The 23,638-nt window shown below is 39.4% G+C and overlaps 1 protein-coding gene across 1 annotated transcript in view; it reads left to right on the top strand.

Moving 5' to 3' along the window:
- LOC139708922 (delphilin-like) overlaps positions 1 to 22,641 on the top strand; it is a 50,228-nt gene extending 27,587 nt beyond the window's left edge. Inside the window, exons 15-28 of the mRNA XM_071620886.1 lie at positions 2,927 to 3,145; positions 6,031 to 6,425; positions 7,101 to 7,314; positions 8,769 to 8,974; positions 10,485 to 10,569; positions 12,217 to 12,252; positions 14,186 to 14,254; positions 14,900 to 15,027; positions 15,514 to 15,582; positions 16,780 to 16,935; positions 17,243 to 17,329; positions 19,334 to 19,516; positions 21,527 to 21,772; positions 22,606 to 22,641. Coding sequence (XP_071476987.1) covers positions 2,927 to 3,145; positions 6,031 to 6,425; positions 7,101 to 7,314; positions 8,769 to 8,974; positions 10,485 to 10,569; positions 12,217 to 12,252; positions 14,186 to 14,254; positions 14,900 to 15,027; positions 15,514 to 15,582; positions 16,780 to 16,935; positions 17,243 to 17,329; positions 19,334 to 19,516; positions 21,527 to 21,772; positions 22,606 to 22,641 — 2,129 coding nt within the window. The remainder of the gene's footprint in view (positions 1 to 2,926; positions 3,146 to 6,030; positions 6,426 to 7,100; positions 7,315 to 8,768; positions 8,975 to 10,484; positions 10,570 to 12,216; positions 12,253 to 14,185; positions 14,255 to 14,899; positions 15,028 to 15,513; positions 15,583 to 16,779; positions 16,936 to 17,242; positions 17,330 to 19,333; positions 19,517 to 21,526; positions 21,773 to 22,605) is intronic.
- The last annotated feature ends 997 nt before the right edge of the window (positions 22,642 to 23,638 follow it).

Below are 23,638 nucleotides of genomic sequence, written 5' to 3' on the forward strand. Positions count from 1 at the left end.
TCACAGTACCCATTTCTATTTTCAGACTGAGTATTCATTTAATCTGCAACTATAACTTTCAACCTTTCATCTCTTCTGCTTCTCTATTTTGGCGTTGTGTTTATTTTTCTAAAGTCTTTAAGGCCTATATTTGCCTGGAATTGTTGAATATCTTGAACAGAAATGAGTTGCCCTTTAACTGTAGACCATAGATACACCTGTAGCTTGTCTCTTGCAGTAATGCATGTGTGATCATACTTTTAGGAGTTACCAAGGCAGTACACTCTTTCTTATGCAGCTGATTGACAAATTGCCTTCCATTGACGTAAATACATGTAAGCACTGAATTAATGAGTGTTTTTGTAGTAGCCATGACAAAAGAAATCACGGGCATACCTACAATGTACTACTAAAATACTGAACAATTCAGTGCTTATTTGTGTCGATGTAGAGCGATTTGTCAATGGGCTGCAATAAAAACAACTCAATGGAAGAATTTCATGAATTTGAACAATCTTCTTACTATGGGTTAATTGAAAATGCTTGAAATCTTATTAAATCTTATAAATGGCAATGAGAAGTTTATGTCTCATTCAGTTCATTCTTATATTTTGCAATGTGATTGCAATTATAGGTAGCAGAGTGGCCTACAATAAGTTAGACGTTTAAAGACAGGTGTAAAAGTGTCTTTGAAGTTTGTAGATGTATTTGTCATAGCCACCCACACATCTTTGCAGAAGTGTTCGTAGAAATGCTCACATCTGGCTTCTGCTGGGGATGCTGGATATGCTGGATTTTCCTTGAGGGAGTAGTTGTCAATGTGTGTAGTACCTTTCAACTCCATTTTGAATGTCAGCCCAGGTCTTACTTTCTATCTCTTCTAGCAATATTTGCTATCATTTAGTCTCATTTGTTTATCCTGTATATCGTTTTACTAAGATTTATGTATCTATATTCATCTGCGTCTCTATCTGTATTGCATGTTCTGATATATATATATATATATACTTTGAGTTATGTTTCTTCAATATATTTCCTTCACTTATTTCATCTTTATGTCCTGGGTCATGGTAAAATTTTGTCATTTCTGGTCCATTTCATGTGCACCATTCTGTCATTTTGCAGGACATTCTAGAATGTTTATCATGGAATAGAATATATCAAAATAATTCTCATGACAAGTATATTGAATGGTTCATTTGAAATAGAAAAAATATGGATGCAAGTGTATTTGGAAAATATACAAAAATGTGAATATTGGTCACAGAAAAATCATACAAACATGCGTGTCAAACTTAACCTTCTTCTCCCCCCCCCCCACCCATAAAACAATGAAAAAAGAAAGAAAGAAAGATAAAAGAATGGGGATGGGGGATAGGCAAACAACAACAATTCAAGGGGCGTTCAGCAATTTTATGTGTGAAGAGCTTTAGTACCACATGATGATAAGAAAAACATCGTATATGCATGATACCTGTATTCATGAGTTGAAATCAAGTGACTGCTCATGCTTACAAGGATAACTAAGAAATATTTTACGAGAAGTTTTAGCTAGCAACCTGAACCATGCCACATGTCGAAGTTATGGAAATTGTCCTGTGAAATCAATCAACCCCATCATTTCTCATGTGTTATTCCTTCATGATGGTGATGCTTGCTTACAATGCATATATTTCTATTATTCGTATATATACATTTCTTAAATTTTATATCTGTGTCATTACATTATCAGACGTACATGTACAAAGTTGTACCTGGGTAGGTTTTAGGTTGTTATGTATAGTGACAAAGCTTGAGCACAGTTGATTAAACAGCTTTACAGCTGTATGTAAGTATGAGTCACTGCATTGCATAACATCCTAGTCTATGCATTCACATGTTTTGTGTTTTCAAAAACACAAAATGTATCCCTTCTATACTCAAAATGTAAATGTATTGCTGAACCTGTGTGCATTACCACTATATTATCATCTTGTATGCAAAGGTTACACAAATGTGCACTTTAGAACCAGGGTTTGTTAATTCACTTCATTTATGAAAAAATAATTCTTTAACTCTCATCTACAACAGTTTTAAACAGGGTATAGTAAAAAGTTTGTGAGCCCCCAATTATCACTAATTTGTAACTCCAGCTGTAAATACAAACTATGTAATCATTAAATGTAGAAAGCAGTTATGAAAGGAAATGAAATTTTCAAACTAAATACAAAACAAAACAAAACCCAGAATTTAATGTCCCATCTACTCTCCAATTGTTTCAAAGAATATACCGTGATAGTAATGTCTAGAATGGAAGAAAAAATAAATTTATATCACAAAAGTGATATTTCCTCATAGTGACTAGCAACAACAAGAATCTAAAATTCTGTCATAATATTTTTGTTATATTTATTTGGATATAAGTAGCTTCAGAGATATATGGGTCTTAACTATTTCTTTTAAGTTTTGCTTCAAAGTTTGTATATGGGTCTGTTATACTATTTCTTTTAAGTTTTGGTGTAAAAGGATTTATAATATTGTATGAAATAAGGGCTCTTTATTAGCCGCATAACCAGTCACTTTGAGTGAATTATGGGCAACTTTACTGCTACAGATGTTTCTATACCACATTAGAATGGTTGCCAGTATTTAGGATATCAGCCCCATGTAGGAGAAAGAAAGCTGTAGCTCAGCATGAGATTTTGGACACTCGGTGTGGACATCGGATGATTTACGCATTTGTTCCATGTCATTCATTTTTTTTTTATGAGCAAACAGTGTGCTGTGAAATTCCCTCCCTGCATCTGAATCACTCAGTGCATGAAGTATAAGTTTAAATCAACAACAACAACAACAAAAAAACAACCCTGCAGCTTAAAATGCCACTTGGCTAAAATCTCCTCTCCCTCATACACCTCTAACTCTCCCCTCCCTTCCCTTCTACTCCCTCCCCCCACCTGCATGGCAGATTTCGAAGAGGCTGAAGATTTTCTGCCTGATGAGCGCTTGTTCTACAGCCGGGCCTCGGCCCCGCGCTACGTGCCCCAGGGCCGCGCGGGCCGATACGGCAGCTTTCACTCCCTCCCTGCTGGCCGCAGACGATCACGCCTGTCGGATTCTTTTTTAGCGAATACGGGGGGTTTTGAGCACGGGGAAATGGGTTCTTACGTGAGGAACCCCATGGCAGGTATGTAACAGCTACTATAGTAACATTTTATCTACTCCTCTAATGATTGAGTGGCTCTCTTGGGGAGCTTCACAAATTATTAGCTCACCTGAGCCAAAGGCTCAAGTGAGCTATTGCGATCGCCCTTCGTCCGGCGTCCGTCGTGCGTCGTCCGTCGTGCGTCGTCCGTCGTCCGTCGTCCGTCGTCCGTCGTCCGTCGTGCGTCGTGCGTAAACTTTTTACATTTTCATCTTCTTCTTGAAAACCCCAAGACCGATTTTCATCAAACTTGGCAGGTAGCATCCCTAGGGGGTTAGGAACTCAATTTGTTAAAATGGGCACCATGCCCCACCCAGGGGGCCCCCAGGGGGGCCCAAACCCCCCAAAATTAAGGAATCTGTAAAAATCTTCTTCTCTAGAACCAGAAGTGATAGAGCTAAGTTAATACTATGAGTTAGTACATTGATGACTGTAGTTTCAAGTTTGTTCATGGCAGAATCAGGGGTGCCCCCCTTGGGACCCAGGGGAGGGGGGTGGGGAAGGGTTCTAATGGGGCCTAAATTGTACATTTTCATCATCTTCTTGAGAACCCCATGACCCATTTTCACCAAACTTGGTAGGTAGCATCCCTAGGGGGTTAGGAAATCAATTTGTGAAAATGGGCACCATGCCCCACCCAGGGGGCCCCCAGGGGGCCCAAACCCCCAAAATTAAGGAATATCTGCAAAAATCTTCTTCTCTAGAACCAGAAGTGATAGAGCTAAGTTAATACTATGAGTTAGTACATTGATGACTGTAGTTTCAAGTTTGTTCATGGCAGAATTAGGGGTGCCCCCCTTGGGACCCAGGGGAGGGGGTGAGGAGGGGTCCTAATGGGGCCTAAATTGTACATTTTTATCTTCTTCTTGAGAACCCCATGACCTATTTTCACCAAACTTGGCAGGTAGCATCCCTAGGGGGTTAGGATCTCAATTTGTTAAAATGGGCACCATGCCCCACCCAGGGGGCCCCAGGGGTCCCAAATCCCCCAAATGAAGGAATCTTTATAAATCTTCTCTAGAATCAGAAGTTATATATAGAGCTGAGATAATACTATGAGTGAGTACATTAATGACTGTAGTTTCAAGTTTGTTCATAGGAGATCCAGGGGTGCCCCTCTTGGGTAGGGGGGGGGGGTGGTGGTTGGAAGGGTCCAAATGGGGGCCTGAATTGTACATTTTCATCTTCTTCCTGAAAACCTCATGATGGATTTTTGTCAAACTTGGCAGGTAGCATCCCTAGGGGGTCAGGATCTCAATTTATCAAAATGGGCACCATGCCCCACCCAGAGGGCCCCAGGGGGCCCCAATCCCCCCAAATTAAGGAATCTTAAAAAAATTGGGCCCTTATTGTACATTTTCATCTTCTACTTGAGAATGCCTGGTCAAATTTTGGTAGAGCTGTGAATAATTTAGATTAGTGACTGCGTGAAAGGTGAACTTGCGATACTCGGGTGAGCGCTAGACCCGCGGGTCTCTTGTCAGTTCATAATTACAGTTAGTTGAGATCAACTTTTCCATCAGTTTAGATAGAAAATGATGGATCCCCTTGTGAAAATGATCAGGTTTCGATTGACACCCCCATGTTTAAAAACGCAAAATAGTAACACAACTTCAGTTGATTGTAGAATTGAAGGAATTCCTTCGCAGTAATTCTGAATTGTGACTATATGGGGTCCACAAATAAGGTGAAATTATTCTAATAATTTTGTATGAACATACAGTGATTATGTTAATTTTATGTTCATTTCATTTGCGTAGACAACATTTGTCAGAGCTACATGTGAATACTGCATGTCTACATTCAGCCCAGCAAGTCATGAGCACTGCGAATGATGCTTGAATTGAGCATACATGTACCAAAGAAATATCAAGCTGTAATGTTGCTCTCAAGACTAGAGCTGAGGTTAATTCATTGAAATTTGAACAGATATTGAATGTTGGATCTGAATCTTAAATACATGATCATTGACTGATTTATGTAATTTAATGTGTGATGGATTATAGGATGACTTGCTCTAGATAGACTCTTTTTTCGATAAATTGAAATGAATAATGCTTGTTTGTGGCTGTTTCACATAACAACAAAAAGCTCGCAGAGTAACTGCACATTGTAACAAAGGTGAGTTGCACTGTGTCACACTCTGGACCAATGCATGAATGCTGTTACATTGTTAACTGCCTAATGCATGACAATGTTGAGATGTTACTGTGCGCACACATTTATATGTCATGTCAGATCCACAACAGTTGCAGCACATACATGTTGTGTTTCTGTGATCACAAATGCATTTGCCTTTGTAAAAATGGTAAAAATGACACATGGCCAGAATTTTTCATGCATGCATACCACTGTGACATTCCGCTACCCACATGCCATGTAGATGTTTATGCTTCCCTCACAGAACTGCTTTGTAGTTCACAAGATTTGTCTTTGTGTTTCCATGGCTACCAGATCAGTATATTTGATATGAATGTTGAAAGTGCACTCTCTCTGTTACTCGAACCATTTATGAAAGGTTAAGCTGGAAGTGAGAGTGGACTTGATTTTCAGCAGTCAACATGCAGTTAGGAGGGCCGGGAAGAAAGAGATGAATACTGCTGTTGGAGTGACAAATCCTTGTATCTTAAATTGGGATTGCCGTTGCTCTGACATGCCTTATTGGCTTCATTTTTGGGGTTATCGACAGAGTAGGATTTGGACATGACAGAACTTAATTGTCTGACAATCTATCCCCAAAAAGTGATTTTCACCAAAATTTGAGATACGCAAGGTCTTGTCACGCCAGTGACGATACGGAAATCATTTTTATGGAACTCTCATTTAGAAGAGGATGCATGACGTGATTGTGTGATTGTCTCGTTTAGTTGTCGCTGACTTAGTGTCAGATGAGGAGAGTGCTACGATGCCCCCTAGCAACCGCCAACCCCGATCAAGATCGGTGCCAAGACCCCCCAGGTCCCAGCGAGAAAGAAGCGCCCCAGGCGACAGCGCAAACAACAACAACAATTCACGACACAGCGGCGCCACCGGCGGTCGCCGCGGCGAGGCCTACGGCGAGACCCACGGCGAGGCCCACATGGTGGCGTCCAGCGCCTCGCCCAACTTCTACTTCTCCACGCCCAAGGAGCAACAGTTCCGGCGGAGCGTGTCCGACAGCAGCGGAGGCAGTCCTCCGGCCCGGCAGAGGGAGAGGAGGCGAGAATCGAGTTCCAGGAGACAGTCATCCCAAGCCCACAACTCCTACAATCTGGAGTCACATGTAAGACTCTAGAGTAATTCAAGATTATGATAACTAATTTACTAGCAGTTCAGTCACCGTAACATAGATATAGATACAGATACAGAATGATGCAGGAACACATACTATATACTTCGTTAGTCTTCTTCCAACCAAAACGATCATTGCCATCAAGGTGAAAATAGCAACAGGCAAATAATAACATGCATAGTTCAGGCAAAGTACATAGAAAAAAAAAATCCTTTAAAAACCACATAATTCACAAGTCATATTCAGTTATAAGGAGAAAGTCATAGCAAGAACTACTTGAGTACTGACCAACAGAAGTTAAAGGGATCATTCAAGAAGACCTCATGTTTAAAAGAATTTACAGAATTTCACAGGACAAAACCATATGGAGAATGACATTGCAATGTAGCATTATGCTGTCATTTGGTCACAGACACATAGAAAAGAGTAGGAAATCACATTTACTCCATTCAATTCAAATTTTATTTTCATTTTTCAGTAGAATATTCCTGATGGAATCCCATTTTTTTTACTCAACTTTTCACTAAAACATAATAACGTAAATTTTATAACTCTACTGAGCATCCAGAAATTAAACAAATCTGCCTTCACTGGTCATGATTATATGTTGAAGCACAGATTCAGGATGATATCATCTTCTGCCCTATCTCCCCGTCCCTTTCTCAGGCCTCCCCTGGCTCCAGCGCCGGCCTCAACCACTCCGCCAGCCCGCCCCTCTCGGACAAGAGCATCCAGGAGCGGGTGGAGGATCTGATCCGCAACAGCCACCAGTCCCCGCCCCAGACCCAGGCCCGCCCCCTCCCTCCCCCCGTCATCCCCCTGCCCACGGAGGAGCACAATGGCTCACTGGAGTCCACCATGATCAATGGTGATGAGGCGGGTAAGAATTTCAGCAGGCATCTTATGCACCTTCATCCTTTCACTTTTATTTCATGTTTGTGCTCTGTGATGCACAATATACTTTCTGTCAGGCACATCTTTAAGAAAGGTGGTAAACATGTTACTCTATTTCTTTGTAAACAAAATTAATATCATGACAAAAAAAAAGAAAGAAGATAATACATCTGGTGTCCTGTAGTATCATTCAAAAATATTGGTAATGACCATTATACACAGTGTACCTTCTCAGAAATATTTACCACATGAATTTGAAGAGATGATCCTAAAAGTAGAGCCGGAATACTTGTTTTTGATTTGTAGTATTGGTGCCTGCCATCTCATTTGCATTCCATGCTAAGTTATATCTCAACTTCTTTCGGTCTTAGCAGTATCACACTTTTGTGTGCACTCTTGTCATCCAAAATAACAGGAACAGTGCCAGTACTGACCCTAGCAAATGTGAATTCAGCCAAAAAAAATAAAAAATAAAAAAATACTGCTAAATCAAACTCACATTGCATTACTGCTGCTCTGTGTAGACAGTTAGTGAGGATTTGATGATGTAATGTGTTCTGCTGGAGGAATTGTTGTATATTAAGCAAGCACACATGCTGAAAATTCAGTATGCAGATGATTTGGTGCTCTAAGTTGCCGAGTCTTTGAAGCTTGTGATATCTGTGTCATAAATGAATTGATTGATTGATTGACTGATTGATATCTGGTTGATATAATGTTCTCTTTTGTAACCTCTTTTTGTCTGGCATCTGCCCAACTAACAAGCATGAGCCCTCTCCCTTGAAGCCAATACCAACATTTTACTAATATTGCAATGAATATTACGAGCAGCTTTTACAACACAGTATACTATATAGCTACATTTAACACATACTCAATGCGAATGACTGTATCATTCCCTTCTTTTATTAAAAAAAATTAAAGTGATTTGAAGTACATGTGGCATGCAACTCCAGTGAGGTGTAGAGTGAGTTTGGTGTGTGATTGTGGTACAGCCATGTCTAATAAGGAGAAAGAAAAGACAGTGAGGTGTTGTGTGAAGAAATTTACTTGTTGTGAGCAATAGCAAGCAAGAGTATCCAAAGCAAGCCATTGGATCACTCATTCAACGCTCTACTGACTTTGCCTTCTTTATTGTAGATACATGGAGTGTAGGTGGGAAAAACACTCTCCAAGATGTTAATACAGCAATTGAGGTTACCCTCTGTGTCTGACATTTGAAATGTCTGGAAGAAATGTGTCCAATGTGTCTTGTTGAGGCAGACGGATGGCTGCAAGAGATATTCTAGTCATCACTTCATCGGGCAATTCATGGACCTACATGTACACTTCTCAAACACCTTCAAATAGTAGTTGCTGTGGTACATCGAATATTTCTGTCCTTTTAAAAGTATAGAGCCTTCAATTTCATACTAAAATTTTTGTCTATTCTTGTTATAGACATTGCCTCCTCCTCAACATCCTCTCCACGGAGTCCTCCGCCCCCGCCCACATCCCCACCGCCCCCTCCACCGCCGCCGCCACCCCCTCCCCCTCCACCGGTCCCGGGAGAGGTCAACAACAACTGGACCAGAGAGGGAAAGATGTCGGTCAAGAGGCTCAACTGGGAGAAACTACAGGACACAGAGAATACCGTCTGGAGTGGGGTGAGAAAGACGGCCCCACTTTTTTTCCTTTTGAATAAAATGTTCTTTCATGGTGCCATTTCCCACATTTTCCAGCTTAAAGCGTCCATTGGTAAATTTGAGAAAATGCTATTTTATTGTGCAAAATACTGTTATTTCATCTTCAAAGTATGTGTTCACTGGTTATGATCATAGAAATTATTTTTAATGCGATATGTCATGGGGCAAAAATGGTCAAAGCTGGGCAGGTTATAACAAACATCTTAGAAGACTTTGGATGACATTTGCCTACACCTTACAGTTATCATTTAGGTTTTGTTTTTGTGATGAATGAAGGGGTCCTGAAAACATTTCATCTACTTGCAATTCAGATCATGAAGGATTACAATCATACATATTGTTGAAGTACATGAAAATCGTCACAATGCAAATCTATCTGTTCAGAATTATATTTTCATCCTGTCGGCAAAATTCTTTTGGTCAGATTCTTTGGCTGCTTGTGTCTTGATAAAAACAACTTGTCAGTATATCTGGTGGAAAGCCTTTTTTACGTCACCATCCTCTTAACCCTCAAGTCCCAGTAATATGTTTGTGGTGTGATGTGGTACGATTGTACTGTCTCTTTTTGTTATTATTGTTACCTTTCCTCATTCAAGTTTCATGAGGTAAAGTGAAAAATTCCCTGCCACTTGAGTCCTTTGCTTGTGCATACATGATTGTTTTTTGTCAGTTGCAGAATTTTCTAAAGCTTCTAATTGGTAAAGTTTATACCTGCTTTACAATTGGCAACACCTTTTCAAAGACTTGAATTCCTGATCCCACTCTCATTAGCAGAGTTTTGAAGTTTTTTTTTTTTTTCTCCAATAGAATATATGAAGTGAAATTCAGAGGCAAAGATTAATTGACAAACTAGAAAAGCACTTTCTGAGAGTGCATACTTCTGCCAAGCAGCTCATTTCCACCATTGATCTTGTCATCCATAGAGATCGGTGATTTGCACCCATACATATGCATGTTGAAAATTGCTCGATTTCCCTATACGGAAACCTTTTGTTACATCATCAACTTCCAGCTGTGCGGTGCCTCACCATAGCAGAAACTAGAGCACGCAATTTTGTGCGCTTATGCAAACCTCAAAAAATGCGCAGCTTGAACTCCCAAGTTCATTGACCCTACCTACCAAAATATTGAAAATCCTTCATAAAATCCAGAAAAATTCCTAGATCACTACCAAAATTCAATCATCTGCTCCTTGTGACATTCTCAACCTTTCCAGAAAGTTTCTTCCAAATCCGTTCACAACATTTTGAGTTATTTTGCACACAGACAAACAAACAAACCAATGCCGATGAAAACACAACCTCCTTCCTTGGCGGATGTAATGATAATGAAATGCAGTGAAATCACTCTGGGACTTGGATTGGTAAATGTCTGTTCCTGCCACGTCTTAGACAAGAGATACGAACTGATGATTCTGTGCATTCATCGCTCTCACTGAATTCCTCTCTCATACTTTACCTCGTTGCTTCAGCTCGGAGATGAAGACGGCTACTTCCATGATGTCATCAAGCATCTTGAGCTAGAGGAGAAATTCAGCACAGTGAGCAAAGGGAAAGGTGAGTGTGCTCCCATTTCATTCTTAGATGAAAATGAAGCCCAGGAGCTTCAGGGATATTTGTATAAACCCGTTGAGGATGAGTCCCAAGTGTACTTGGGCAGGTGTCTATTGGAAATGCATGTTGTAGCAAAATCAAACCATCCTCAACAGGTTAAAGGGTGTGTGCAGTTCTGGTTGAGGTGAGAATTTAGCTTTTAACGTTTTGCAAGATATTCAGAAACCACTCTATGAGATGTCAATGAGCATGCAATTCTAAGGGGTATCAAAAGTTTATTTGATTAAAATCGGTTTTGAAATGGCTGAGATATCCAAAAACAAGGTGAACAAAGAGATCCTAATAAAAGGCGTGGCCTGTCGCCTTTTATTATTATCACTTTTTTGGATATCTCAGCCATTTGAAAACCAATTTTCATCAAATAAATCTTAAATCCTTCTTAGAATTACATGCTCTTTATTATTTCATAAGAGGTTTCTCATTATCTCACTTAAGAATGTTCAGAACATGAATCCCCACCTCAACCAGTACTGTACAGTCCCTTTAATGCTATTAGTAGAGGCTGTATTGAAGCCATGAATATAGGGAAGCCATAGAAAAACATAATTATTGCTTTTAATTCCAGTCTGTATTTTTGCTGATTCCTGTTGATGACAGGCATATCAGTCCAAAATGTTAGAAATATACAAAAAACTTAAATATGTGAAAAATTATTGTATTCATTATAATTTCCATTCAGAGAAAGCAATTAAAAGAGGAAACAGACAAACAAACAAGCCTATTGACAAGTGAAAAGTGGAAACTTGCTGAAATAATCAATGGAAAGTAGGTTTAATTGGTGGTTACAGAACTGGTTACATTGTTGGTGACAAAGAGTTGGCTGTTCTTGTGTAAAAAATAAGGTATGGAGACCAGTGTACCCAGAAATGTCACATGGGCTTGTGTAGCATACACAAAGAATATGCTGTAGAGCATTGCAGACTTATTACAGTCTCGCTCTTCAGATGGTATTTAAAAGAATGTACCAATGTGGTAGTGACAGTCAACAGTTAGAACTATGGAGAAAAACAAATTTATACCTTCACCCACACACAGTGTGTATGGGGGTAATGATTATTTATGCATTGTAGGAATCACTCAGTGGATGGCCTGGCGGTCAATCAGTTGGTCTGTTTGTCCATTGCAATAACCTGCAGATCAAACTACTCCTATGAAGACATGCAAACTTCATCTTTTGTCAATGTCGAGTAGTGTGTTGCCATGGTAACACATTTTTAAAATGAAAACATACAGAAATATTCTAAAATTAAGTTAGCTGTCTCAGTTTTTGAGCATTTGACTTGAGATTTAGTATATGTGACTGATGAGCAAAATTTTAAATGAGCAAAATAATTCCAGTTGGTCGTCAACATTAAACAATGCATTGCCTTGGTAAAATTTTTTTTTTTTTTGATAATAAACACACAAAAAATATTGTGGATTGAGCTATACAGTAACTCTCTCAGGTTTAGGTGGGGGTATAAATCACGATCAGTAATACACAGTTTGAGTTATATCTGGATTCTTGAAGTCAGATTCTGTTGGAAGTTCTCTTGATACACCTGCATTCCTGTGTCTTCAGACAAAATATATATGTTGTGCTTTTCACAGAGTTTGGCCCTGGCAGGAGTGGAGTAGGCAAGCTAGGTCAGATAACCGATTTGTTGTACATGTACTCTTTGTTAAATTCATCTTCTGATGCGTCATTCTTTTAGTTTCAGTAGAGCAAAAAGAAAAAAAAAAATAGTAGACTAGCTTTTTTTTTTGTTCATATGATTTTAACTCATTTTGTTCTTCCAGTGTTTTTATTTTTGTTTGTTTGTACTACTTTGTGAAGTCTGAAGTTGCATAGTATTAATTGCATTCAATGTCAATATGTGCTTCTAAGAGGAGATACAATGTACATGCAAAACACACAACCACAAACAAAAGCTTGCTTGAGGCTAGGCTTCATAATGCAGATTGATCAGATTTCAGTGCAAGAATTTAAAATGATGAAAGATTTCCGTAAAGCTTGCTGGAGATAGAACATTGCACTAATCATTCATTTCATCTCAACTGTTTGTAGCAACTACACTGTAAATGATATCCTTTGAATACACTACTGGCATTGATATGCCTTCCCAAGGTGCAGTAGTCACAGTACAGTGATGAGTTGTAGGGAAGTCACAAGCACACATAAAGTTGGCTCTGTTTAGGTGCACACAATAAGTGTAAGCAAATGGTTCCATCTGACCAACAGAGATACATACTGAACACCTAAGACCGCAATTCAATTGAATAATAAAATGCATCTAAACTAATATGCAATTCATCAAATCTGTTATGAAATTTGTAAGGACTAAGCAAAAAAAGAAACACTGACGTGTATTCTTGTTGCGCTAGAAGCTTTAACAATGTCTTAAAATGCTAGGAAATTTCCATGGACATCATGATGACTCCATTTTGTGTTGCTATTTCCATTTTAACTTGCTATTATTACATCCGTTAGTTTGGGTAGTAAAAGGAAATATTGGTTTTGGTTGAGCACTTGGTGGTATGCCTTATGTTCCCAAGCTAGGTGTCTGGATATAATGTATATATTCTGGTGATCAGAAAATCTTCACTGTTAATCTGTTGAATGTCCCTTGTTATCTTGTAACACAGCAGAGTCACACATTCATAAAGCTGGAATGTTTAGGGGGCCATAATAAGTCTGGATCACACATTGTTTTTATTTTTGTCTTGTCTAATCTTGTCTGGTCTTGTCCTGTGTGCAATCAAGTGTTGCATTATATTTGTTTGTGTTGTTTATTGCCAAAAGTTGTACCTAGTGCTAGTCTATTCATTGCTTTTGTAGGAATAGGCAACAATTATGTGGCTTCTGTAACAACTGCTTTAACTCATTGTAGAAAGTGTACTCACTTGTTTCTTTGGTCGTGTCCTGTGCTTAATTGTTTTAGAATGCAGTAGACAATGGAAGAGTGAGGTTTTATCAACTACCTCTAATCCATGGTTTTTAGATGTAAACACTTGCTTTTTAGATGCTGAGTTTTTTTCAAAAATTTCAGTTCAAATCCATCTTAAATTTGGCTTCACTAAAAATGTGAGCCAGAAACGATCACCCGAAATATTACCGGTAATTAAAAAGTCTACACAAAAATTGTCCATGTTTTCCTACAAAGATTTACAAAATATGATTAAATCTTGTAATTGTGAAAACTATTTCTAACATCAGAGAATTCAATGAATGTTCCTCTGCACTTTGTACTCCAGTCATTTAAAATACTACTTGTAGGTTTGTTTGTTTGTTTTCTGTGTCCGTTTCATGTTTGTGCTAAGTGTTTGTATACATTGCATTTGTTAGGGTCTTTTTTGGCCTCCCTCTGAGTATCACAATGATTTTTTTTTGTGTGTGTTTCCCTAAATTTTGTAATCCTTAGCATATGTGCTGCTATGTTTTGTTTTGTTTTGTTTGTTGTTGTTTTTTTTTGCTCTTAGAACTTTTTGAAAGAGTTTTTGATGTCAGAGCTGAGCAGTTACCACTCTGTCCACTAACAAAAGATTTCTGTCAACATTGTGTGCTATTATTTTCTTACAGCACTGAATAGTCCCAAGGACAAGAAAAACCACATTTTTGTCATCAACCACAAGAAGGCTCATAACACAGGTAAGACTTTGGAGTATGTTTGCAAAAAGTAATAGTTTGTATGTAGGAGGTGGGTGAGAAATATGGCTGTGTGTCCTGCATGTTTGATTTAGAGATCGGGTGAATAGGGGTGAAGATGTCCTCTTCAAAAGATTTACCTGCATTTTTGTGTGTCTGACTGTCTGTCAGTTTGTATGTATGTCATGTGTTGTTTGTATGTGTGTTTGCATTTAGTTGTATACTGTAAAGTGGATATTTTCGTGTGACTAATTTTTTGCGCTAGGCCAGGTAAGAAGAGTTTCGCGTGTTTTAAATTCCGTGGTATCAAGACATCAACCACTGGAACATATGGCATGCAAAAATATTCGCGTGGTTTTAATTTCGCGCTAGTTTCTGGTTGCGCGAAGTACGCGAAAATTTCCACTTTTAAAGTATTTGTTTGCCAATGTGTGTTGTTTGTGTTTGTGTTATGTGTGTGCATTTAAATGTGTATGCTCTTCTTATGTGTTGTTTACATTCTATGCGTGTGTAGGTGCATCATGTATGTTGTAACTACGTGTGTGTATGTGTGTGTGTATGTTCAATGTATTTGTGTACATGCAAGTATGTGTGTAAATGAATTAAATAGATAATCTCTCTCCTTCTCTTCCTCTGTTGCCATGGCAGCCATCCTCTTGGGTCATCTCCGAGCCCCCGTAGAGGAGCTGAAGAGAGACATCCTGACCATGGAGTGTCGGCGTCTCTCGGTGGCCCACATCCAACAGCTGGCCCAGTTCGCACCAGACGACTCAGAGGTGGGTTAAATGTGGGCTCTGGTTTCCGTGATGGCTCCCTCTTTGGTTACATGTGCAACTCATGTGTGGTCTTTCTTGTTACTGTGGGGGTAGTGGAAACTATGCCTGAATATACCTGCTTTTTACTTTCATTGTAAAATACAGTCTTTAACCCGTTGAGGACGGACTGATTTTGCTATAACACGCATTTCCCATAAACACCTGCCTTAGTATTCTCGGGACTCATCTTCAATGGGAAGATTTGGATAAATCCAACTTAAAAGCTTTTACACAAAAACTGATAGATATGATCAAGAGTCATGTTATCTGTCGAGGGGATGATTTTAATTTGGTATGCAAAGATTTATCTATGCTGATATTGTGAATCTTATCAAGATTTATCTGTGCAGATATTGTGAATCTTATCATTGACTTAAATAATAGAATCGGTTGAACCACATGCTTACAAGAAAACTTGCCCATTCTCTTTTAAAATGTTTTGTGCAGGTTGCCAATCTGGCTCGCTATGCCGGCCAAGCATCACAGCTGAGCGAACCAGACAAGTTTGCGTATGAGGTGAGTGAGTGGTATCATGGCAAATTTCCACTGGTGTTGTTTCTGTAGCAGAAGTCATGAAAAGAATTTCTAAGACCCCTTTTTTTTTTCTGACGGAAAGCATTACATGTAACCAGATTTGTAAAGCCCTGGTGTAACTCAGTTTAAGGACATGGGGAGTATCATTCCCAACATCTAACCCTTCATATCAAATGTTGAGGTAACCCATGGCTTTCTTGTTCCCTGGAGTGTACAGTAGAATACAAAATTTGTTGTGAATCCAGAAGAATCAAGAAGACTATGTGGGAAAGCAAGTGAGGGGAGTTCTTAAACAATACGCTATCACATGGCGCTTGGCAGGAGGATGATGGTGATGATGATGGTGATGATGATGATGATGACAGTGATAATGATGGTGATGATGATGATGATGACAGTGATAATGATGGTGATGATGATGATGAGGATGATAATAGTGATGATGATGATGATGAGAATGACAGTGATAATGGTGATGGTGAGGATGATGATAATGACAATGACTGATAATAATGATGATGATGACATTAATAATGAGGATGATGACATTGATGATGAGGATGATCATGATGATTATGATGAAGAAGGAAAAGAAGATGAAGATGTTGATGAAGAGTTGGTGGTGATGATGGTAGTGATAATGATGTTCATGAAAAAGTGAGGATTATGATTATGCTGTTGATGATAAGGTGATGATTTTTATGAAAAATGGTAATGGTGATGGTGATAATGATAATGAAATGAATGATGAGATAAAGAGATTATATGAGATAAAGAGATGATTATGATAATGACAACAAAAAGATGACAATGGAAGATGATATAATTTGAACATCTTTCAGATGATGATGATGATGAGATGATGCTTAGATGATGATGTTGATGCTAATGATGTTAATGAAAAGGTGATGATTATGATGATAAGATAAAGATAGATGAAGAGGTGATGATTAGATGATGAGGATGAAGTTGTTGATGAAGAGATGATGATGGTGATAATGATGATGGGGAGATGATGATAGTGATGATGGTGGTGATGACGATGATGAAATGATGATGACAACTAAGAGATGATGATAATGATGATCAAAGAGATGATGATGAAATGAAAAGGTGATTATGAAAATGACAACAATGAAAGGATGGTGATGAAGATGATATAATCTATACATCTTCCAGATGTCAAGGATCCCAGGCTTCAGGTTGAGGCTGACTGCTCTCATGTTCAAGGCAGGATTCAACGAGAAGGTTGAGGAGCTGTCAGGCTGTCTGTCCGTCATCCAGCGGGCGTCAGCTGAACTGAGGCACAGCCAGAAACTAGCTAAAGTCCTGGAGGTAAGTCTTGTCACTATGTGTCTACAACTACCCCATTCCTAGGAGTTCATGTTTAATATACTTAAAAGTTTTGGAGGTGGCAAATCTCCCCCCTCAATTTGTATCGGAAATTATGAGAAACCCTACAAAGTATGTTCTTACTTGACACATGTTTTTTTCCCAACAAGAGAAAAAATGTAGGATAAGTGTACATTTAAAATTATAGCAAATATGCATGTATGTTGAGCAGAAGTGCAAGCCTATTACCAATTTATTCAGTAATTGTTATCTTGAGCAAGAAAATAATTCCTTTCTCTTCTTGTGACAGCTCGTCCTTGCAATGGGCAATTACATGAATCAGGGCAACCAGCGTGTTGCGGGGGCAACAGGATTTAGAATCAGCTTTCTAACAGAGGTGAGTGACCATGGGTATTTGGCATTATCATTTATCTTTTAAAATATCACATGAGTTCACATACATATCTTAATGCTGCTATCACTTAGACTTTATTCTTTAAAATTATTTGATGTAACTTTTTCTTTCTATTTTTAGCTCACCTGAGCCAAAGGCTCAAGTGAGCTATTGCGATCGCCCTTCGTCCGGCGTCCGTCGTGCGTCGTGCGTCGTGCGTCGTGCGTCGTCCGTCGTCCGTCGTCCGTCGTCCGTCGTCCATCGTGCGTCGTGCGTAAACTTTTTACATTTTCATCTTCTTCTTGAAAACCCCAAGACCGATTTTCATCAAACTTGGCAGGTAGCATCCCTAGGGGGTTAGGAACTCAATTTGTTAAAATGGGCACCATGACCCACCCAGGGGGCCCCCAGGGGGGCCCAAACCCCCCAAAATTAAGGAATCTTTGAAAATCTTCTTCTCTAGAACCAGAAGTGATAGAGCTAAGTTAATACTATGAGTTAGTTCATTGATGACTGTAGTTTCAAGTTTGTTCATGGCAGAATCAGGGATGCCCCCCTTGGGACCCAGGGGAGGGGGGGTGGGGAGGGGTTCTAATGGGGCCTAAATTGTACATTTTCATCTTCTTCTTGAGAACCCCATGACCCATTTTCACCAAACTTGGCAGGTAGCATCCCTAGGGGGTTAGGAACTCAATTTGTTAAAATGGGCACCATGCCCCACCCAGGGGGCCCCCAGGGGACCCCCAGGGGGCCCAAATCCCCCAAAATTAAGGAATCTTTAAAAATCTTCTTCTCTAGAACCAGAAGTGATGGAGCTAAGTTAATACTATGAGTTAGTACATTGATGACTGCAGTTTCAAGTTTGTTCATGGCAGAATCAGGGGTGCCCCCCTTGGGACCCAGGGGAGGGAGGTGAGGAGGGGTCCTAATGGGGCCTAAATTGTACATTTTTATCTTCTTTTTTAGAACCCCATGACCCATTTTCACCAAACTTGGCAGGTAGCATCCCTAAGGGGTTAGGATCTCAATTTGTTAAAATGGGCACCATGTCCCACCCAGGGGGCCCCCAGGGGGGCCCAAACCCCCCAAATGAAGGAATTGTTAAAAAATTTTCTCTAGAATCAGAAGTTATACAGCTAAGATAATACTATGAGTGAGTACATTAATGACTGTAGTTTCGAGTTTGTTCATAGGAGATCCAGGGGTGCCCCTCTTGGGGGCAGGGGTGGGGGGGGGGGGGGGGGGTTTGGTTAGGAAGGTCCAAATGGGGGCCTGAATCGTACATTGTCATCTTCTTCCTGAAAACCTCATGATAGATTTTCGTCAAACTTGGCAGGTAGCATCCTTAGGGGGTCAGGATCTCAATTTATCAAAATGGGCACCATGCCCCACCCAGAGGGCCCCAGGGGGCCCCCAATTCCCCAAATTAAGGAATCTTTAAAAATTTGGGCCCTTATTGTACATTTTCATCTTCTACTTCAGAATGCCTGGTCAAATTTTGGTAGAGCTGTGAATAATTTAGATTAGTGACTGCGTGAAAGGTGAACTTGCGATACTCAGGTGAGCGCTAGACCCGCGGGTCTCTTGTTTTTTTTACTCTTGAAAGGGCATAATGATTAAAATGTTAATATAAGAGACTGAAAGTTCTTGTTATTATGCAAGAGGACTTATCTATGATAAGGAAAGTTTACAATGGCGCAAAAATAAAGACAAGCTTTGTACACTTTAAATATGTGTTGCTTTTACATGATAGTTAGCTTGATTTGGTATTTAAACTGATATCCCCTTGTGAAATGTAAATATATGAGTTTCTTAATTTTTTCTTCCATCACTATATGAATTCATGGAGTGACAGGGTTGATCAGATTTGTCGCAGTTGGTAGGAATGGCTGAAAAACCATGTAAATTGTTGGTACATTGATGACATTGTGAGGGAAACTATGAAAAAACTTGAATGCAAAAAAGAAAAGAAGCTCATTCACCAGCTATAATTGATTCTTACCACAGCTGGATACCACCAAGACATCCGACAACAAGGCCACTTTTCTGCACGTCGTGGCCAAAGCCGTCCACTCCAACGTGCCAGAGGTCATCAACTTCCGGGACGAGATTCCGTCGGTTCCCAAGGCCGTGAAGATCTCCCTCAGGCAGCTGGGTGAGGAGCTGAACAGCATCGCCAGAGAACTCACCGTGAGTCCATCCCAGTCTCTTTCTTGGCTTGTGTTTGCTTTCACCCTTTGCTCTCAGCAATCATTCCAATTTGCATTAGCCAGACAGGTTTCTGTAGCTTTCTTTGTAGTTTAGTGTGCTTAGTTAAGGGGGGCCACACATAGTGTGAAGGGGTTATATAGGAATCACCGCGATGTTGGTCGGGCGGGAGGGCGGGCGGTCGGTCGGTCTGTTGCAAAATCTTGCGTCGCGAACTCCTCCTACAGTTTTGAAGCAAGTTAAATGAAACTTAGGGTAAATGATGATATTGAGGTATAGATGTGCAAGACGTGTTTTTTGTGGTTGTCGGACAATGTGTTGCCATGGTAACCATAATTTTACCAAAACCTTGTGGATTGAATAACTTTCATAGTATTTAAGCAATCAGTTTCAAAATTGGTATCTACGATGATCTATAGGTGTAGCTATGCAAGACACTCTTTGTGTTTGTACTTGACAAAGCATTGCCATGGTAACCACATGTTTTCTTTGAAATCTTGTGGAGTGAACAACTTCCACAGTTTTGAAGCAGTTGAAATCAAATTTGGTAGGCATTATGGCCTTGAGGCATAGATGTGAAACACATAATTTTTGTGTTTGTCGGACAAAGCGTTGCCATGGTAACCATAATTTTACCAAAACCTTGTGGATTGAATAACTTCCACATCATTCAAGCAAGTAAGGTCAAATTTAGTATGTATGATGATCGGGAGGTGTAGTTATGCAAGACACCAATGTGTTATATAAAAAAAATGTGTTGCCATGGTAACCACTCATTTTTGTATCAAATTGAACCATTTAATCTATGAAGGTGAAATTTGGTGTGTATGATGCTCTTTAAGTGTAGTTTTGCAAAATGTCCTTTGTATTTGTATCAGACAATGCATTGCCATGGTAACCGCATTTTTTTTTCATTCCTGTGGAGTGAACTTCTTCCACAGTTTTCAAGCAATTGGAACCAAATTTGGTAGGCATTATAGCCCTGAGGTATAGATGTGGAACACATAATTTTTGTGTTTGTCACACAAACCGTTGCCATGGTAACCACAATTTTACCAAAACCTTGCAGATCGAATAACTTTTCCATCATTCAAGCAATTAAAGTCAAATTTGATATGTATCATGATCTAGAAGTGTAGTTTTGCAAGACACCAATGTGTTAGTTTAAGGAAAATGTGTTGCCATGGTAACCACTCATTTTTGTATCAAAATAAACTATTCAAGCTATGAAGGTCAAATTTGGTGTGTGTGATGGTCTTTAAATGTAGTGATGCTGGGGGAAAGCATGTTTCCATTTGCTGTAAGTTTTATACTCGGTGTCAACTCTGTAATTGTACAGTAAACTAAAATTATTCTGTTTCCAATTCGACAAATGCACAAACTTGATATTAACGTCATTGCCCTCATGACATCACATACTATAAAGCAACACTAGGGGCGGGGGTATCAATCACCTTCAGTGATAATTCTAGTTTTTTGTGGTTTCAGATGACGCTTGTCTTTTAAATGCAAACTGGAAAGGCCCCAGGCGTAGATTTGACATTGTTCAGTGTTAAGATGCTTCTGTGCAGCAATTTTTTTTTTTTTTTGTTCATGTAGATTTAAACTTATATTTTGAAGCAGTATTTGAATGCAATCAAAATAGTTGGAAATCCAGTTGTGCATTTAAAACAAATGTCCCCCCCCCTAAAAAAAGAAAGAAAACAAAAGATAAGATAAGCCAGATAAGTAGTACATGCTTGTTTTTTCAAAAAGTATACATGATAATATCCTAGTTAATTTGATTATCTAATAGTAGGCCTATTTGTTCTCAAAAAGCCTGTTAAACATGTTTCAGATATGTACAAATATTGCTGCCTAGAATTTAGCTTAGATACTTGATGTAACACTGTTTTATCCATCCCTGGCTGAAAGAGGGATACAAATATCTAAAGTTATAATAACCCTAAACCCCCACCCCCACCTCCTTCACTTCTCTCCCCACCTATCCAGGAGATGGATGAGAAGGTCCACGCCTACAACCAGCAGGAGAAGGTGGTCAATGAGGAGGACCATTTCAGTGAAGTCATGGCGACGTTCCTCCAGAGTGCCGCCCATCACCTGGCCAGTGTCCAGGAGCAGTATGAGAACAGTCACGAGGAGTTCCTCAAGACGGCCCAGTTCTTCGGCGAGGACCCATCCTCCACCGAGAGTGACATCTTCTTCAGTATCTTCTCACTCTTCATCAACAAGTTTGCTGTAAGTTGGACTGGACAAATCATCTTAATTCTGTATTTCTTTATCATCCAAATGTATGGTTTGATGAGATGCCATTTTTTTTTTTGACACTTTTTTTTTGTGGGGCCAGTTTCACTTTGCTATGTATAAAATATTTGTAACAAATATTTGTATATTATCATTTTGCGATAGTGCAGTTTAAGCGCCAAGATTGAAGAAAATTCTGCACTGTGAAATTGTCCACGTATTCAGAATTCTCCCAAGTTTAAGCATTATTAATACTATTATATAATTATTTCTATCGCAAGACGATGAATAGTCAAGGGAGAAACCAAGAGAAACTGACCTAGGAAACACAGCACTCACACTTCATCTTGCATTTGAAATGTAGCTCATTGCTGTTCTGTAAAGTTCTGCAGCAAACCCTCTGTAGATCATTTGACGCTCCTGGAGTAATAAGTGAATCTATCCACTTTTTACAGAGCACTATGGTAGTAATCACAATAAAATACTTGCTTGAAGAACTGCATTTCTGTATTATGTTAGGTTTTGTTTTTATTGTGGAAATAACTGGAATGAAGTTGGATCATTGAGGACTTTTGTGAAGATGAATCGTAGTGACCTTGGTACAATGAAGATGTCATTACTCGAGTCTTTCATACCATCAGAAACCGGAATAGATGTGTCACAGAAGCACACTACATATTAGATATGATGGGCACTCTCGAAATATTTGGTGCTTGCTCTCTGTAAGGATTTTATGTCAGATTATTTGACTCACTGAGCTTGTCAGGTAAGTGAGTACATTCCTTCTCTTTCCTCACCCCCCCCCCCCCCCTCTCTTTCTCTCTCAGAAAGCCCATGCAGACAACCAACAGAGACCTTCGTGACAGTCAGAACGGGAGACAGCGAGGGTAGGAGGACAGAACCACACAGACACCCAGACTTGCCCCGGCACAAGTGACGGTTCATAGATGTAGCTGATTCCCTGAGTAAAGTGTGTGTGGCATCCCCCGCGCAGCATTTCATAATAGGACTACGCTCCTGCAGGCGTGTAAAGGCGGCACACCCTCGCGCAGCACTACCAAGGGACCTGCAGCTATTCACAGCAAAAATTCAAGTTGACGTCATACAGGTATTTTCAATGACAACTGTGGTCTTGGGATGCTGATTGGATGCAAGACATGGAGAGGTTTGAGGAAGTACATGTGTTTAATTGCACTCTCTGGATTTTAATGAGGTACGTTGTACAGTTTATTGTGCCTTTAAGAGAAAAAAGGGCATTAACTCCATGGCTGTTGAAGAGCACTGAAGATGTTCAGCATTTTAATTGTCAAGTTCATGTAAACTTGAGAGACAAACTCCTGTAACAAAGGTTCACACAATGTTGCAGATAGCAGGTGTTTAATTTATTGTGTGTTTTTTATAATCACTTTTTTGCTCTTTATGTTTTAGGATATCAAAACAAGTTAGAAGGCTGATATTTATCTCGTTTGATGTGTGTATGAGGAAAAAAAAATGGATCATGCAAATAAGATCGTGATAATTGAGATTATGTGCTGTGATTCACTAGTTTGATGATAAAAAAAAACAAGGGTCAAGGGTCAGAGGTTTTATTGCTCACTTAATTACTCTAGAAGTCTTCAATGTACGGTAGTTTCTTGAAACTCTGTGTTTGAATGTAATTTCTGTGAGGCAATTTCGCAGAATCGCTTTGGTGCAAGTTTGGGGTAGCTAGCATTGGTCAGCAGCTGTGTTTACAAATCAATGTATTGTGAGAGAGCAAAAATGCTGAGAAAATAAGGGCAAAATTTGAGGGCAAAGTTCATATGTCATTGTCATGCAGTTATAGTTTCACACACAGAACTCACTAGGAAATGTTGGACA

This window comes from Diadema antillarum, unplaced genomic scaffold (genome assembly GCF_040938485.1).
Source record: "Diadema antillarum isolate AM-2024a unplaced genomic scaffold, OU_Dant_1.0 seq00001390_RagTag, whole genome shotgun sequence".
In the NCBI taxonomy this organism is placed as follows: domain Eukaryota; kingdom Metazoa; phylum Echinodermata; class Echinoidea; order Diadematoida; family Diadematidae; genus Diadema; species Diadema antillarum.